At 41.0% G+C, this 16,820-nt stretch overlaps 1 protein-coding gene across 1 annotated transcript in view; it reads left to right on the plus strand.

Moving 5' to 3' along the window:
- Window positions 1-3,460: 3,460 nt before the first annotated feature.
- Window positions 3,461-16,820, plus strand: part of LOC111266387 (uncharacterized) — a gene marked incomplete in the record, with an annotated part of 61,066 nt that continues 47,706 nt past the window's right edge. The window contains 2 exon segments of the mRNA XM_022843838.2: window positions 3,461-4,233; window positions 7,256-7,483. Of these exon segments, the coding sequence (XP_022699573.1) occupies window positions 7,363-7,483 (121 nt within the window).

Genomic DNA, 16,820 nt, shown 5'->3' on the forward strand with positions numbered 1-16,820 from the left:
AAGCACGAATAGGTCAATACACACACAATATACACACACGCGAAACCGACTTATACAGCCGGAGAGTTTTAGCGCTATTTTAAGTTTGGAAATCAAGGTTAACGAAGCTTACCCTGCCATTTGAGAAAAATAAAAAATCTGAAAACTATAGAGAACACCTATAAGATATTTAGCTAGTTTATTAGCAAGCTAAGATAAAGCATTATCAAGATCACTCTATCGTTTTACTAAGATTACATATGTTGAAGAAAAAAACATTGACGTACATTGAATTAGCTTCTGCTGTCTTAAATCGTTATTAGTATCTTAGCAATCATGCATAAAATAGTTGAGACCGACCCACTTACGGGTTTATCGACAAAACTGCCGAAGATGCAGTCGGCTAAGTAAGCTAGAAACATGTTTTGTTCGACAAATCGAGAGATTCAAGTAACGACGTTGGAAGGCCTTCCAGGTCATCTAGAATGGAAGTTGATAACCTCGCGGTGTACTGTCAGACTCTTCGGGAAACGTGTGCTTCATCGTTGTTGGAAACATCAGGACAAATCACCTTCCAGCTGCCTTGTCAGTCTTTCGTCCTTCCCTGGTTCTTGCCGTGATGCACATCTTCAAGCGCGATGTCAAAGATACTGGCTTTAGACATTGCTCCACTGCTCCAGCCTCATACGAGCCTGGAGCGTCATTCGTCGTTTTGCTATAAGCGCCCATTTGAGACCACGGGTACAAGCGTGGCTGTTACAGTCCAATACGATAACGTTTGTCTCCACATACGCCAAACAGCGATCATGCAGTCTTGTTCTGAATCGGTAGACTATAGACGCTGTGACTCGAACAGTATACGCAATTAAAATATTGGATACATTCTATTCGCCGTACGCGTACTATTATACGCGATGCGCTTGCAGGATAAGGTCCTTCGTTCACATGTGGTGCCGTCCCTAAGAGTCGGCGGTGCTTGCGACGCTGGCTAGTACGTAGAAGCGCAATGTTGTACGAGTTGTGTTGACGCGTAGGAATATTCCGACGTAAAAAGACGTCTAATGTTTTTTTTTTGTTTCGATAGCTTGCTGATGGTATTTTTCTGTAGCGTATAATGGTCTACTTCTATCGACTGGTCTTTCGGGCGCTTCTGCAACGTGAACACGCGTGGGTGGGGCCCAGTCCAGACCGCAGTGAGTCGTTTCATTAAGCAAGTGATACGACAAGCCCAAGCCGCTCTCATTGAGAGAGATATACGCACACACATATGCATCCAAGTAAGAACATAACAAGACGTATTGCAGTCATCGTCATAAGTGAATGCCACAGGCAAACTTTGCGACCAACAAGTTCCATGCAGAATAGATGGGTCATTCATTTAGAAAGAGATGAAGAAAGAGCTGATCGTTCCGTACTAGCATCGTTAACGGCCGCTCAGATACATACGGCGGCAACGAATGAAACACAGACAGCGACGCTTGTTGGCGCACGATAGGACATAGGACGATGCATGCTAACATGAATAGACGTCTGCGGTGTCGTTGGCGATATCAGCACCTTTTTACTATTGTTTGAAGGTAACCGCTGAAACTAGGATAAAAAAAGCAAACGTTTGTTCTGACGTCCTCTTCGGTACATAACGCCCAAACCAGCTACAGGTACCAACGTTAGAAACCCGAGAAAACAATTTTACAGATTGGCGTGCCGCCCAAATAAGCAGAAAAAAAAAACTATTTTATAGCGTACAATTACTAGAAAACAATTTACCTTCATAGAGTGATCGGTATCTATTTAAGGCCAACACAGACTGGCGACTCACTCTGACACGCAGCAGTGGCACATGATAGCGTAGCTTTAAATTGTACACCAACATTGAACCCATTATTACTTCGAAGGTGATCCATTGCTTGAATTTTGAGCGAGTCACAGAGATTCTAAATGGAAATAGTGCAGATTGCAGTGATTATGAGTAACAGAAGCACTCTCCATCCATTGTTATAAATCAATTCAAGGAAAACACTCTAGTTCGAACCAGCTATTCGGGTACGTCATTTAAATATGAATCAATGCTTTTGTGGTTTTAAGCTCCACGAATTTCTCACACTGTTTCACTTTCATTTCAGAATTTTTTTTAAGGAATTCATGACTCGGCTCGTTCATCGAACGTATCTGTCGTTCGACATTATTTTATTTTGTATGATAGTACAAGCTATTTCGTCGTAGCACGGGGTTCGGTATCTAATGCGCCCATTCCTGTCTATTTTTTTACTTATTAAAATTCGCTTGAATATAACTAATAATCATATATTAAGAAGAGGTCGGAGGATAACGAGAACAGCGGGCTGAGAGTAACGACCCAACGCGCTAACTGGCTGTAATATCAGGCTGTAAGGGATCACTGCTACGATTTATCGTGTCTGCAAACAAATTCTGTTGGTTAAATGTTTAGAATATGTACGATCACTGACGGCTTCCGAACGATGACTTCGGAGTACGTTCTCAGTCTACGTACTTCGATTGAACACCGGCCGCAACTACCTCGAGAGTGAGATTATGACATTAACTACTCACATTATAGTGTGGTGGTGAACTTTTTGTTTACTGAAAAACACAGGGACGCATCCTAAAATGGTCTAGGCGCGAAGATGGATGGCCTTCGCTTTGTGTTAGAAGCCAACTCTGTGAAGCAACAAATAGCGGCAGTAACGAAACATTCATGAACTCCCCTTTGCAACAAACAAAAGTCAAAACCCAAAACATTGTGTGCCAACCATTGTGGGTCATTCCTAGGATACTAGATTACAAAGATCTACGCTCTTTCTGCTTAGTAAACGTGCATATCAGTATATACACGTATAATGTGTATAGATCTTTAACGCACCAACATTTGCGTATTTTAAGAAAGTGATAATCCGAAATTGATAGTTAATTCAAAGACTGGTCAAAAGTGTCGTCGGACGAATATTTGGGTGTATCAGTTGTATTTTCTATAAAAACATTTCTAATCGCATCACTACGAGGGCTAGATCGTGTCAAGCGGGTTCACTGGCGGTAAAATTTAAACAGGCTTTTTTTTTTTCACTTGCATTTGTACCTGGGGCATCGAAACGAAAATGCTAAAGAAGAAATCTCTTCAACAGTGAACAGAAGCGAATCTTCCACTACTTTTGTATACCCGACCGTTTCCACATATGCGTATTAGTTTCGGAGCCCACGGCTGGTTATACGCAGATATGTATCAATCGTGTACTGAAGCAGGCGGATGGCGATGGCACGCAAGCTTTCGCGCTCTGTTCTTTGCACCTGATGCTGCCGGGTAGAATCGGCTCGTGCCTGGTGTTCGGTTTGATTTGGTCTGGAACGGCCTTCCCGGGTGATGGCGCCGCACTCTCTCCTCGACTGGGAAGGGACGTCTCTTCCCGGGCAGGGAGAGGGCAACGCGCGCGATGCCCCTAGTTCACATCAGCAGCAGCTCGAAATCGTCGCCGGCTACAGAGCGCGCAACCTCCGTAACCCAGGCAAGCCGAACGACGCTATCTAGCGAACAGCCCGGCCAGTTAAGCAAACAATCACCATAGCCATCATGCTTGATGGGTTATCACTTACGTAATTCCGACTACGCGAACTCTGGGTTTCTAGCTTTCTACCCGCTCATTACTCGTACGCGGACAAATATACATAGCACATTCAATATGTCTGAACATTGATCAGCATATAGAGGCGTAGAAGTCCGTTTTGTCCAACCTCAGCAAGAATTATGTGGCTACAAGTGGTCGATTGATTGATTGATTGATTGATTGACTACTGGATAGCTGGTTGTTTCGAGCAGATCGAAAAAAATGAACGGAATAAAAGCTGTGCACTAACCGTCATCGACAGATGCGTTGCTTTTCTTTCAAATACACAACACCAACAACTATCTGATTTCAGTTACTGCTGGACATTGTATCGTTTTCTCACGGTTAATATACTAAGAAAAAAAAACGATGTGCGCGTAACATAAAGGACAACCTCTATCGCTGTGCTATCGATGGTGGTGTTTTATTAGTGAGCGATCTTTGGAGTTAAGTAATTCATTGAAGGATTCGAGGATCAAGTGCTTCATATATTTATTGCTTATGATTTTGACTCCCATTGTTAGCGAGTGATGGTGTGACAATATGAAGCCGAAGGTGAACAAATTAGTGTTAATTCAACTTTTTGGTAATAACAATTCGACGGATTACGACTATCATCAACGAATCGGACTGGTTTGTACGTATCTAACTCAACAACAAATACAGTTTGTTGTGTATAGTTGTTGTCCTTTTGTCTAACAAGGATGACTGTCTATTTGGGACTTGCGACCTTCGTGCCGAGGTCAATTGTACTTCATACTAGAAAACAGATGGACACTAATGTTGTATAACGTATTTTGGATTCATATTCAATAAAAAAAATTGCTTAGCCGGAGAAGTGGGCCTCTTGAAACAGTGCTTGTCTCACACGGGTATATTACGGATGCGGTGTTTACTGTCAGCCCCTCTCGCAATAACTTTCACACTGATGTTCCAACAGACTACGTGTAAATGAAAAAAAAAAAAAACTAGCGCCACAAGAGTAAATATATTTCATGTGGATAACCTTTTCCACAAAATGTTCGTAGAGCTCCAGGTTCGAGCTATCAGGTTATAAATTAATAAGCAAATGGATGATTAAAGTTCCTTCAACAGCGGTTATCTGCTAGCTGTTTCATGACGTACTGGCCTTAAAAAACAAAAAAACCCTCTTATTATTAAAGTGTTTCCTAAAAGCAGAATACGATGCGCGTTTCATTAAAATTTGTATGGGCTACTGCTTTTATCAAAAAAAAAAAAAAAAAAAAAGGTAGATGTCTTGCAATTGACATGTTCTAATATGTGCGCCGATCAGATATTGAAACATGTAAAAGGTCAATATTATCTTTTTGTTTGTTCTAATTAATAATTAAGATACTTTGTGTTTCGTGTTTCGTGTAAGGTATATTTCCTAGCACGGGATGCTTTGGACATTTTTTTAGAGGCGTCGTTTGCGGAAACCTCGTTGCATTTTCTGTCGACTCACTAGCCAGGTGCATAAACTTATGCATAACCTAGGCCTCTATAGAATTGTAGGCACACTACTATTTCAAGAAGGGGTTTGAAAATCTTATTTACGAAGCCAAGCCGAAAGGTGCCAGGAGGCCTTGGATCGGGATGCTTCACCTTGGCAAATGATACGAAGGTAGTTCGTCGATATTCGTTACTCTATACGAGTACATATCCCTGTCGCTCCATTATCTTATGTATAATAGGAAATAACCTTCGGACGAGGTTGCGCACTCGGTACGAACCTAAACGGTTATTAGACACTAACAGTGACTGATCAGAGCTTAGATAAAATACGGATATTAAACGATAGCAAAAACACAAAACGCGACAAAATAAGCTTTGATGTGTGTATGTTTTAATGGAACGAGCCCCCAGCTCTCTTGGGCCACTCCATAGTAAACCGAAACATTCCTTTCTATACTGTCGTACTTTATAGACATACTTTTTAGGGTGTAGCGTACACGCTTGATTTCAGTTCCATAAAAGTTTTTTAACGATTGAACTACCAGCCAGAACAAAAGTATGTAGAAATAGCTAGTCTATGAGTGGGTTCAGGTTATTTGAATCAGGTTAATTCTCAGTAGCTAGTCCGTATATTGACCAATGCTATTCCGATTATACGATGCGCCGGCCGAGTTTACATCAGAGATGTATCACAGATTACGGGCTTTATCCCATCACTCTGGTGCGGTTTCAGTAATCGACAAAGTTAGCAGTAAGCTTGTTCTGCTAACTCGGATATACGTGGCTAATCCTATTCCGTCCTCATTGTTCACTCACTCACTCACTCACTCATTCACTGTTGGCCTGAGGGTCTATAATTGAGACTACTCCAACCTGAGCTATCACTTGCGTACATAGTATAGTAAATGACTACGCTTTGCACTCATTGACTGATTCGAATGCAGTAAGGTTTCTTTTATTATAGCTGTTATTCAAGAAAATTTCAAACAGTCAAAGGTATTATACATCTGGTTATTTGTATAGGGATGGGCCACTTTTCTACTGGCATTATTTGCATTCTAACGTAAAATTCACGTTGGGTCCCAGCGGGTCTACACTGGTGGCGATATATGTTCTCGCGTGTATACATGTATAAGTAAGTTAACTCTAGAACAAGTTTTTTGTATCCGTCAATCGGATAGACATAGACGAGAACGCTCGGAGAAACGTTCCACTATGGTATCATAGCGTATTACGAGGACACACCTACAGAGCAGTAATGTTTAACGCTGTCGCAATTGTGGAAGCCGATAAGAGTCTGCATCTGCATTTTTATATAAGGACGACTTGCTTTACGCACTAAAGATTACACACAACTCAGCTCCCACCAAAATAGCTATGCAATAAAATGGTAAATGGTATCGAATCCGGTAGTGTTCGTTCTAGGCCAGGCATATTAAGTTGTGGTTGCTTAACTTACATTAATGTTAGAGCTTATACTGCCAAACGTGCGCCAAATTCAGTTCGAACGGGTGGGTACACGCCTCGACGACGGTGACCATCTGCATTAGATTTGCAATAGCGGCCCATTTATTTGATGACCTCTAATGTCTCTCTGGCTATGGTGCTTATAATATGATACGTAAATTAGACAATTATCCTTTACGGATTACGTGTTTGTAGCTCGGTTAATCCGTAATCCGGCTCCGATGTTACACAACTAGTGATAAGCAAAAGTAAAGCTTTTTTTTTATTTACTTTTTTTTTATTTAATTACAATTATGCAACTCAAGTCTGTCTGGTTAAGTTCTTGGATGGAATTTCACTGTGGGCCTTTATTTGTCGGATAAGTAACAAACATCCAAGATGATCGATTCTAAAATACATTTATGTCATGCAAAGTTATCTATACGTACGGGATGATTGGCATATCGTTTGCTTATAGTGGCATCCAAAAAAACTGAATTTACGTTTAGTGGATGAGGCATTTTTTATGGAAACGAACGATATCGTAATTCTGAACAGACTGTCATTTGTCCTACTATCTTCTAGCACTGGCAGGTGGCACAATCTTTCAGCGGAGTTTCCCTGTCCTGAGTAAAATTAGTTTTGCATATTAATTTGAGAATACCAGTATATTCCTGTGTTATTTTGCACCTTGTCCTTGTTTATAGTTTCTGTTACTATTTTAAACACCCTAATCTTCATATTTTGTAATTTTACAGTGAAGATGTTCGATTTCAACTAGGCTGTCTCGATATCGTCGGATGGACCTACTTGCTAGTTAACATAACTTAACGAAGTGGCGTTATCTAGTGGACCTGCGGCAAGAATGTGGACGTTACACGTCCTATTATCTCTGGCGTTCGCTGTGTCCTTATTCGCTCTGGGCCAGCAATCCTCCGGAGTACTACCTGAATCTCAAGATGGGCACACATTATTAAACAATACTGGTAAGTCTAATAGGTAATACTCAGTATTCAGCGCAACTACGTCATTTATACTATAGTTTGTGTGTGGAACAAGTCAATCAAGCGAGAATCAAATACTCCTGAGATAACGCTGTTTATTGGACGAATGGCTGACTAAAACTGTTATACGCTTTTGCAGGGATATTCCGACAAGTTTTTGGCGTGCCTTTATAGATAATTAGCCATTACAGTATAACTAAAAATAAACAAGGTAACATCTAAACACAGTAATAAATTAACATTTTAGAAAAACAAAACATTATTTAATATATATATATAGTATAACATATTATAAAAAAACGTATAAAGTATGAGATATGCCTAGGTGTATGGTAGTAAAAACTATCCTAATGAAGAAGCTCCGACTTGGTAAGCGACCACTGATCGAAGCCGAAAGACTTCCGGTCCTTTCAGCTGTCCTGATTTGATGTAGTTAAATTAGCGCCGCAAAGGCTTATAGTTGCTAGTTTTATAGTGTCACCATAGCGCAATATTTAACACATGTATCATTATATGCAATTTGGCTGGTTGGATACGTCTAGCCTTTAAGAATTGAAAGTGCAGAATGCAAGCGCAGATTTAGATAGAAGTTATCGAACCTTCGTACCTGATAAGGTGCATAAACGGACCCCGGTAACTGATGTGCACCCTTATCTGAGATGCACGTTGCCGTCCAGGCACAACTTTTTTTCTTACATTCGTTTGATCTCGTTCAACTTCTTCAAATACCCAATTGATGTATCAATATAGGAGCTATTAAACACCGGTCCAAAGAAAACCAGGTAGTAACTTTGTTGCGATGTGATTTCGGATGTGTAGATGCGTTTACGATTGGCTATGGACGTTGGGAGATTGAAAAATAGGTACTGCATTTATAAGGCGTTTAAGCATGACTTGTAGTAGTTTTGCTCAGTTTTTTGTCTAAGAAAAAAAAACCAACTGTAAGATAATTTCCATAATTAAAAATAGTGAAATGCGCGATGAATACTGAGTGCAGTTAAGTGTTGCAGGACCTATGGATGCAGTGCGCTTACGAATACAGACCTTTTATGTGATGATTGTCGTGCACCGAAGGCTTGTATCTTGCATAAAATCAAACATTATTTCGCGGAGTCGTAAACCATTAAGCCGCCAAGAAAGCCAAAACTATAGAGTACTTGAATTACTCTATAATAATTCACTAAAAATCCTCACTGAAACAATACGATAGATCTATCACATTGCTTCAGCGAGGAGTCTTAGTAATATATAGCTAGTTGCACAGATCATACGTGTCTGCGGGGTATGACATGCATGTCGGTTTCTGGAAATTGACCGGCCTACTATAGGTATGAAAGAAAAGTGTGTGGATTTGTATATGTGCACTTAATAGCAAATTCGTCAATAGGTATTACGAGCAGGACGATAACGGAGTGAACTGGGATGCGAACGAGATAGTCGCACAGGGTGCCAGAGGTTCGCCTCCGGTTGGCAGACCTTCCACGCTTTGCGAAGTAGTCTTTTGACAACTGACTGATCAGAGGTGCAGCTTCTGTGCCGTTTCCGTTGACGTCGCCACGTTAGCCACCGAGGTCACGTGAAAATAGCACTCAACCCTCACGGTCACGCTGACACAAAGGGGCAACGTAACAAGTGTCCCGTAGACCGAGCCCAGAAAACAACAAATTTTTACGTCTGAAGAACTTGACCCTAGTCTGACACATTTTGTCAGGTAACTCTTAACACTGATAGCGGTTTGTCTTAGGAAACGTTAAATAACTGTAAGCAGCTTTATTCTAATCATAAATAATCTACATCATCATTTTACTATTATAAATGATGAAACATTCAAAATTATCCCTAAATTATTTTATAAATATTAAAACATCAAAAATTAATCCACTCTGACGACCCGAATAGATGCGTGCATAAGTTAACATCAGGTTGCCGTCATTATGAAATGTTACTGCTCCTCGCCACTCTTCTTGTTACATACATTACATACACGCTAAGCGCCGTTTACCTCGAGCGAAAGATACCATCGTGCATGAATTATATGCGAATCACCCAACCTATCCGTGTGAGATGATACTGCGCCAGTTCTTAACTACACTCGGTAGTTCTACCATATTATTAAATAGTTTGTAGGCCGTATGAAGTGTAAAAGCATTGTTTGCGTTATATACACAGGGTACGGATCTAAGTACACGCACGTATCTGCGAGGTACTGTCAGAGTAGGCTTCGTGTTTTATGTCTAATTAAATCTTGCCGTAACCCTTATAGTTCTCATAACTGCTCTTTTGTCGTTACGTCAGCAGCGATTTAATGAAGCGCGATCCTCAATATTCTACAATGCGCTGCGGCGTCATCGAACAAGCCGAGCGCTTGTTCGTCCACGTAGAGACAAGACACGTATTCTTTGCGTGCGGGCAGGCAAAGTAGTTCCGATAAAAAATTGCTACTGTCCACTCTGGTATTGTTGCTGCTTTTAGAAAATGGGTCATTTTTCTTAGTGGTGCCGATGCTTACATGTGTGCAGTACACAAAGACAGGGCCCAACGTTATCAGTGATGTAAATGGTGCGCCCAAGACAGAAGCAGATATGTTTGATCTTCCCACTATGAGGGTACTTGCGCCAATTCCACACGTATAAAGGAGGACATAGCTGCATCTGTTCCTCGGTAAAAGGAACGCAGGATCTGATGCACTATATAGGGCAGATCACGTGTAGAGAGCATCCTTTTGGATAGTAAATCCTATATGAATCTGAAGTCGGATATACCTCAAGAAGGTGTGATTAGTAATAATTGGAGGGTTGGAAGGTTTCGCAAGTGCTTGTGTCCGCCAGGTACGATGCCTTTATCACAGTCCGTCATTCGCCTACTACAAAAGTCCTAAGACAAACACTTTGTTTACGTGCGCTTATTTTTCACTGGCATATTCGTTTCCGAATGATGTTATAACGTATTGGTGTTTTAGTTTTAGACTCGACACACAGAATGCTCTGTAAACTGTAACGAGCTATAAACGAACGCTTCGAGATAAATCGTGGCCAGGTGCATCGGTCACGTAAATCGAATTTGTATAATGCTACGCGGTACGCAAGGAAAATCGATTTATTTGAAGTATAAAATTAACCAGTGCTAATGACTTGAGTACAAAGACATAAGCATTCAACCAGGGAGGCATCACCAATAGGTGCTTTTAATTTATAGTCATGAAAGAATCGTAAGAGAACAAACATATCCAGGCCAGGTGGTCTGCTTAGCCACCATTTGTTTAGCCTCCTTGGTGGCCTGCTCTCAACCTATCTTGCTCCTAGACGATTGATGGCCTCTTTCGGGCCCTTTTGAAAGCTGTCTGAGGACGACATATCTGCTGTTCGGTGGTTGCCAGTGATAGGAAGTTTGGAAAAGATAGGTTACTGCTTTTTCCTAACTCTGTTTGCGAAGCCGTCGTCAAAATCTACGCGTCGTTTCATCAGTGGGCGGAAAAGTTCGCCGTTTGGAAAGTAGCGGATAGCTGAATGGGTGTGCTATTGTGCTTGAAAAGAACGAGGTCACGAAGCAATGGCTGTTGGTACATTCGCAGATTCAACTATCTTCGAATTCCCTTCAAGTTGCCAACTTTAGGACGCTGCTTGCTGTTTCCTGATGATCTTCTGGTGCAAATTTTTGCGTTTAGCGTGTGATATGGGCTACTGACCCATAAGATAATGCGCTGTCTAGGTAGAACAAATTTTCCCTCAGGCACGATCGGCAACTTTACGTTCAAATAATTATGTAATGACGTGTAATGTGCTTTCTCTGTGATTTTATTATTCCACAGTTGATTAACACAACTATTCAAAAAGTCATTGCCATTTCGTTCCCACAACAGGCCGCAGCCTACTGTTTCGACGGTGTTATAGTATTTTTTCTTTAGTATAACGGTTTAGAAAGCCTTTGGAAATGTTTTTTTCTAATGCGTTTTTATCCGAAGGCGAGCAAACGCAGTGGTTAGGTTTTTTTTTAAATCAAATTCTCAGTTAGAGCATGCGGTCTTTCCGTTCTGTTTACGGCTTCCGCGGTCCCTGTAGCTCTGGGTCGTCGCTCGCCAAGGACTATTAGCAAAATTTTCCAATGTTACCTTTCCGGGTGTCTCACAAATTCATCATCAAACAGGCTAATACAGTCATGTCTAAGTTCGGTTAGCCAAAATTCATGGTGGTCATCGACAGTACAGAGTGCTTCGTAATAGTGATTACCTTGATTTTGATTTGCGTATGCATGTTGCTTTTCAAATGCCAAAATTACGTGTCATCTTTGCCATTTACAGAAACCTTTTTTTTTTTTTTAGACAAATCTGACCACTGACGCAAACAGCCGCTAAGCGACAACTGGGCATCTAACATCGATGACATTTCACGGGACGCGTTCGCAATTGTGTTACTAATACTTTTGGCGAGTAATACCATTTTTATGTTGAGGCTGAAGACTTTTTTGGACTACCTTTGCACTTAACACAATTTCGGTTGCTTGCGAGTTCAGAGGCCAGTAAAGCAGGGTCGTTCTCCAGTCGCGCTGATGGTGAAAGAACGAGTACTCCTGGGGTGTTCTATCTCATAGACTATCAAGGGTCCTGTATGGAATTAAATTAATAAATATTGGTATACCCGATCGTTTCGGCTATGAGGCCAATAACATTGCCAAATTTTATGCCTATACTCTGATTCAAGTGGATAAGTATCTTTCTGAACTTTTGGGTTCGGTGAGGACTCGGAAGCTGACCGAACCAGCAAAAGGAACTTCCTTTATTTTTGTATCCACGAGAAAGGCTGTGAACTGCGGGAATATTACGTTTATCGTACTCCTTAACACTGTTTCAAAATATCTATCAAGGTTATTGCTGCACATGGCGGCTATTAACTAGGTTACTTTGGTTAGATAAAACAAAAAACACTGTTATTGAATAGAGAATAGATTCTGCTTTTTGAAATCAAGCAAATGCTTGAATTTGAGGTGTCTAATCGAAGAAAGAAACGAAACTTGTTGTAGTATTGACTGTAGTAATTGAAGACGCCTTGTTTTAGTATCAAAGAACATGCGAATTTGTGGGCTTCATGGCAAAGAATTCAAGAAAGAAGAAATGGGAAAGAACACGATTTCCCATGGAGCTTCAATGGGCGCGCATGTTCTAAACGAGTCGTGTACGTAAGTGCCTTTCACAGTGCGTGCTTATTACCCTAGCAACTTCGTCTTTGTTTACGGTAAACGAACGACCTACTAGTTTGTGTATTTTGTTGCATATGATGTTTCCTGTAAAAATAATCTTCGTTTGACCGGCAGTACGCGCGAATACCTTTTCGCGCTTATTGTTAAATCCAGATTTTGATGGGAGCTTCAGTCCTAGAATCGAGCCTAAAATGCTCTCCTTTGCCGCATACAACATGAAGCAGTATCATTTATTACCACTGCTAATTACACCTCGTTCTCGGTACGTTAGTAGTATATTGATTACCGTATTTGATCCTTGTCGCTAATCAGTTGGCCTTAGCGCGCGCAGGTGGTCTACAGCCTGCTATTTTGCGCAGACTGTTCAAAAAGGAATAGCAATGAGATAGTGCAATGAGGTTACCACTAATATCAAGCATCGAGTATGATACCCATTCAGGAAATACTCTTTGGCAACGCTCTTGGTATTGCCATGACGGTGTTTCGTCAGATTGTTGACGGCTTAGTTTGTCGGTCCCGAGGTAATAAGCCACCACTGGGAGGCCTGCCTGACTGTCTGCGTGACATTGGATTGTCAACGCGTGTAATGTTATGTTCGCAAAATGCTGCCCTTTCTGAGGTGTTGTCGCGTGTGTGCCTAGCCTACCGTTGTCATCGTCGACCAATTAGAATACTCCGCAGAGGCCAACCTATTGCAACTGTTTGCTACCTGCAGCCGAATAGCAGCCGCTCCACGAGATGGTAGAAGCGAATCCCGATAGTATAGGCAGCCTGACTAGTGATTCGATAAGCGCTCAGAGCTATTAGCTAGAGTGTCGTCATAATAGAATATGCCGTGTCACAGAGGAGGAACCTTTCTGGCGGCTGGCGCTCGGATGAAGCTACTGAGACGCACGGCCTATCTCAGATAACTGTACTATGTTAATATTGCAGCCTAATAAAATGTGTACAATAGATGAAGGAAGAGGGCAACGACAAAAGCCACATCGTCCTCATGACTGAGGTGTGAAGCGGAGTTTTTTCGCTATTGAGAATTTTACAGTACGAAGAAGTCAAATACAAACTCAGTTCTCGGAACGAGTCTAACGCCTTCTAGCTATTGTATCAGTCACCGTCGGCTGGTAGCGTTGTCTTTGTGCGAACATTGACGTTTGCCCTATAGCGTTCCTCTCTAATAAACCGTTAAGCCGTTCCCGACATTTACTCTTTGGCGAATCAATATCGCCAAATTTACTAATATGTTCATACTGCTGACGCAACTGACTCACGAAAGAGTTATAACGATTAATATAACCGCGCATTACTTGCTTAATTTAAAAGATTTAGAGCGAATTTTTAATAAACCGAAAGATTTAATCTGTAGTAAGCGGAGCGTGATCGAGCTTTGCGGTTGTGCGAAAGTGGTATTCAAATGAGGTGCTGGAAAAATTGTACATTTGTTTCTTTTCAAAGAGGGTTTGGCAAATCCTTCTATTTCCTTACCTTTCCAAACCTTTTCGCGTGTGACCTTTTTTCAAAATACAGCCGCCCATTTAAAGAGCCCGAATTGCAATACTGCTATTTTTCATCGACGAAAAAAAACAAGAAAGACGATGCGTCTTCTTCGAAGCAGGATGCATGTTTGCATAACATCAACATCACCATGAATGATGCAGTTTGTCCTTTTGTTAGTCCTGCCAGCGGTCTGCAGCGCTTCACACAAGGCTTACAATTCACCAACAAGCTAATAACGGTTTGAAAGGCAGTAAAGGATAACTGCCTTAATGGGGAAATGTGTTTTGAATTTATCTCTAAAATTGGTTGGAGATGCATGCGCTATATTCACATATCTATATAGAGCCAGACATCGTCCCTATCTATCTATCTACCGAAGTTCGATGCCAGTGGCAAACATACGTGCAAACGTGCAACACGCGCATGCCAGATCTAAATAACGATGTTTGGTATTTTGTCGAATCAATTTTTCGAAAGACGAACTGCCCAAAACGTTTAGTGAGTAACCTGTTAATACAGAGCACTCTCCTAATACGCTACTCCAGAAACCATGAATCAGTATTTTATGCTTTACGTATACATGCATTTTTGTAACAAATCGAGTGTCATTAACATAAACATACAGTATACACATATAAACGTACTTAAATGTATATAAAGAACAGTTTTAATCGCTACGGCCGTATATTAATTACGAACGGCTTCGTTAAACCTAAATTATCATATCGGTAAACACGAACTCTTATACTAGCTAACCTTTCTCCCGTCTAGACTCGAAGCGGCACTGATAGGTATCTTTAAACGTGAGCCTACAGTTCGATATTGTCACTCTCTATATAGAAATTACCATAGTTTTTTTGGCACGCGGTACATTTCGTTCATGTACTTAAAATCAAATGCATACATAAAGGCAACACGGGCTAGAGTAAGGCAACTCGTAACTATTTCAGTCATCATGGCCCTTGATCCGTCCTCGTTTATTTTGAGTTCGGTTTTTTGGGAAGCGGACATAGGGTTCGTTCATTTCCTGCTGTACTTTACCAGCGAAGAATGAGTGGCGTCAGGAGGCACGCCCGCTCTTCTTTTCCTCACGACGGACAGAACAGGAGCATAGCAATTGAAGTGTGTACGGGACAACTCTCTGTTCGTGGTACCCCTAGCGGTTTAGAGATTATTTAGTTTGCAACCGCCAAGACCCGTTTCGACTGATCACCACCTAAAATTGATTATGACGATGGATCAAAACTAGCACTTATTTACTTTCGTTTAGATTTTTCTCATTGATATTTTTTCATTAGCAGTTTCAAGGTACGGTTTACATGGTTTAGTTCAAATGAAATGTAACGATAAACTAAGTATTGCAAAAAACGTACCTTTTGTAACAGGACGAGTGGTGTTTTTTAAACAATTTCGTCCAATAAGGCGCTCGCAAAGTTCACCAAAATGATCTCTTAAAGTGGTGAAGAACACCTCTTCTGGGCTGCGTGAAAGCTGGTAGTATTTTTCTATTCATTAAGATCACCTGAAATGAAAATAGAGTTCGCATATAATTTAGAAAAATGACTATATAATTTAATTGTAAAATTAATAAACTGATGAATATTAAAACTGATAAACACAAAGATGATGATAGAGACGAAGCAGCCAGGGTTAACAGCTCTATAATGGCAATCATCAACTTGCGCTCCACGTGCATCAGAAGTGTTGACTCGACTTTCGATTATTTATGTTATGAGTAGCTATGATAGCGTGCGGCGGACATCCTCTTTCTCCATCCCGAAGCGACGCTGTCTCGAAAACAGTGGTTGCTGCCGTCCTAGTCCAAACATTGCGGTTTTGCCTTAGCCCATCCCTGTAGCTTTGCCGTCCATATCTTTGCTAGCAAGTGCAGGCCTATTAATCGAAACAAAGGAGTAGGTTCAGCCTAATTTTACAATAATAAATCGATTTTTCCAATCTTTCCAGCTCATAACCATAAAGGCTGACACATCATTTGCTGCCAACCGACAGACTCTATGGTAGATTCTCTAGCATCTCTGATAGATAAAATAACGTGTACCTGTTCACCGGGTTCAGTGTTGATAGAATTATCGACAGTGTCTAGTAGTCCTGCACTTCTTCCTGAGCTTCTGTCTTCTTTGAGAGTAAGATCTTAGTAAGGCCAGTTTTGACATTTTTTTTTTATTCGCTGGCTACGTGGTTCTACTTCAGATCTGTGGTTCAATGTTTGCCGACAACCGAACCTGCAGTGGCTCACTTTTTTACGGCTTCCTCAGTTATATGAGTGACTGGATGTATTCTTGAGGGCTTCCATCGTTGCCAGTATAAACCTGGGTCTCCATCGGCATTACTTCCCGCTTATTCTTATTGTCTCTGTTTGATAATTGCAGTTTTGTAATAACCTGCCTTCGCATTGATCTTCATTGAAGTTCGCGAATTAAAAAGTAACATTTGGTTACGTTAAGATCGCTTCCTGAAGCCAAGAAAGCTGATACAGTTTTACTGAATTGGTTTCACCTTTCGGTCAGTGTGCTAAATATACATGCGCCGATAGGACACGGGCGTCATCGTCACAGGGATTCCGATAGCCTGTATATATATGTATATATATATATATATATATACATATATA

This window comes from Varroa jacobsoni, unplaced genomic scaffold (assembly GCF_002532875.2).
Source record: "Varroa jacobsoni isolate VJ856 unplaced genomic scaffold, vjacob_1.0 scaffold_1079, whole genome shotgun sequence".
Taxonomy (NCBI): Eukaryota; Metazoa; Arthropoda; class Arachnida; order Mesostigmata; family Varroidae; genus Varroa; species Varroa jacobsoni.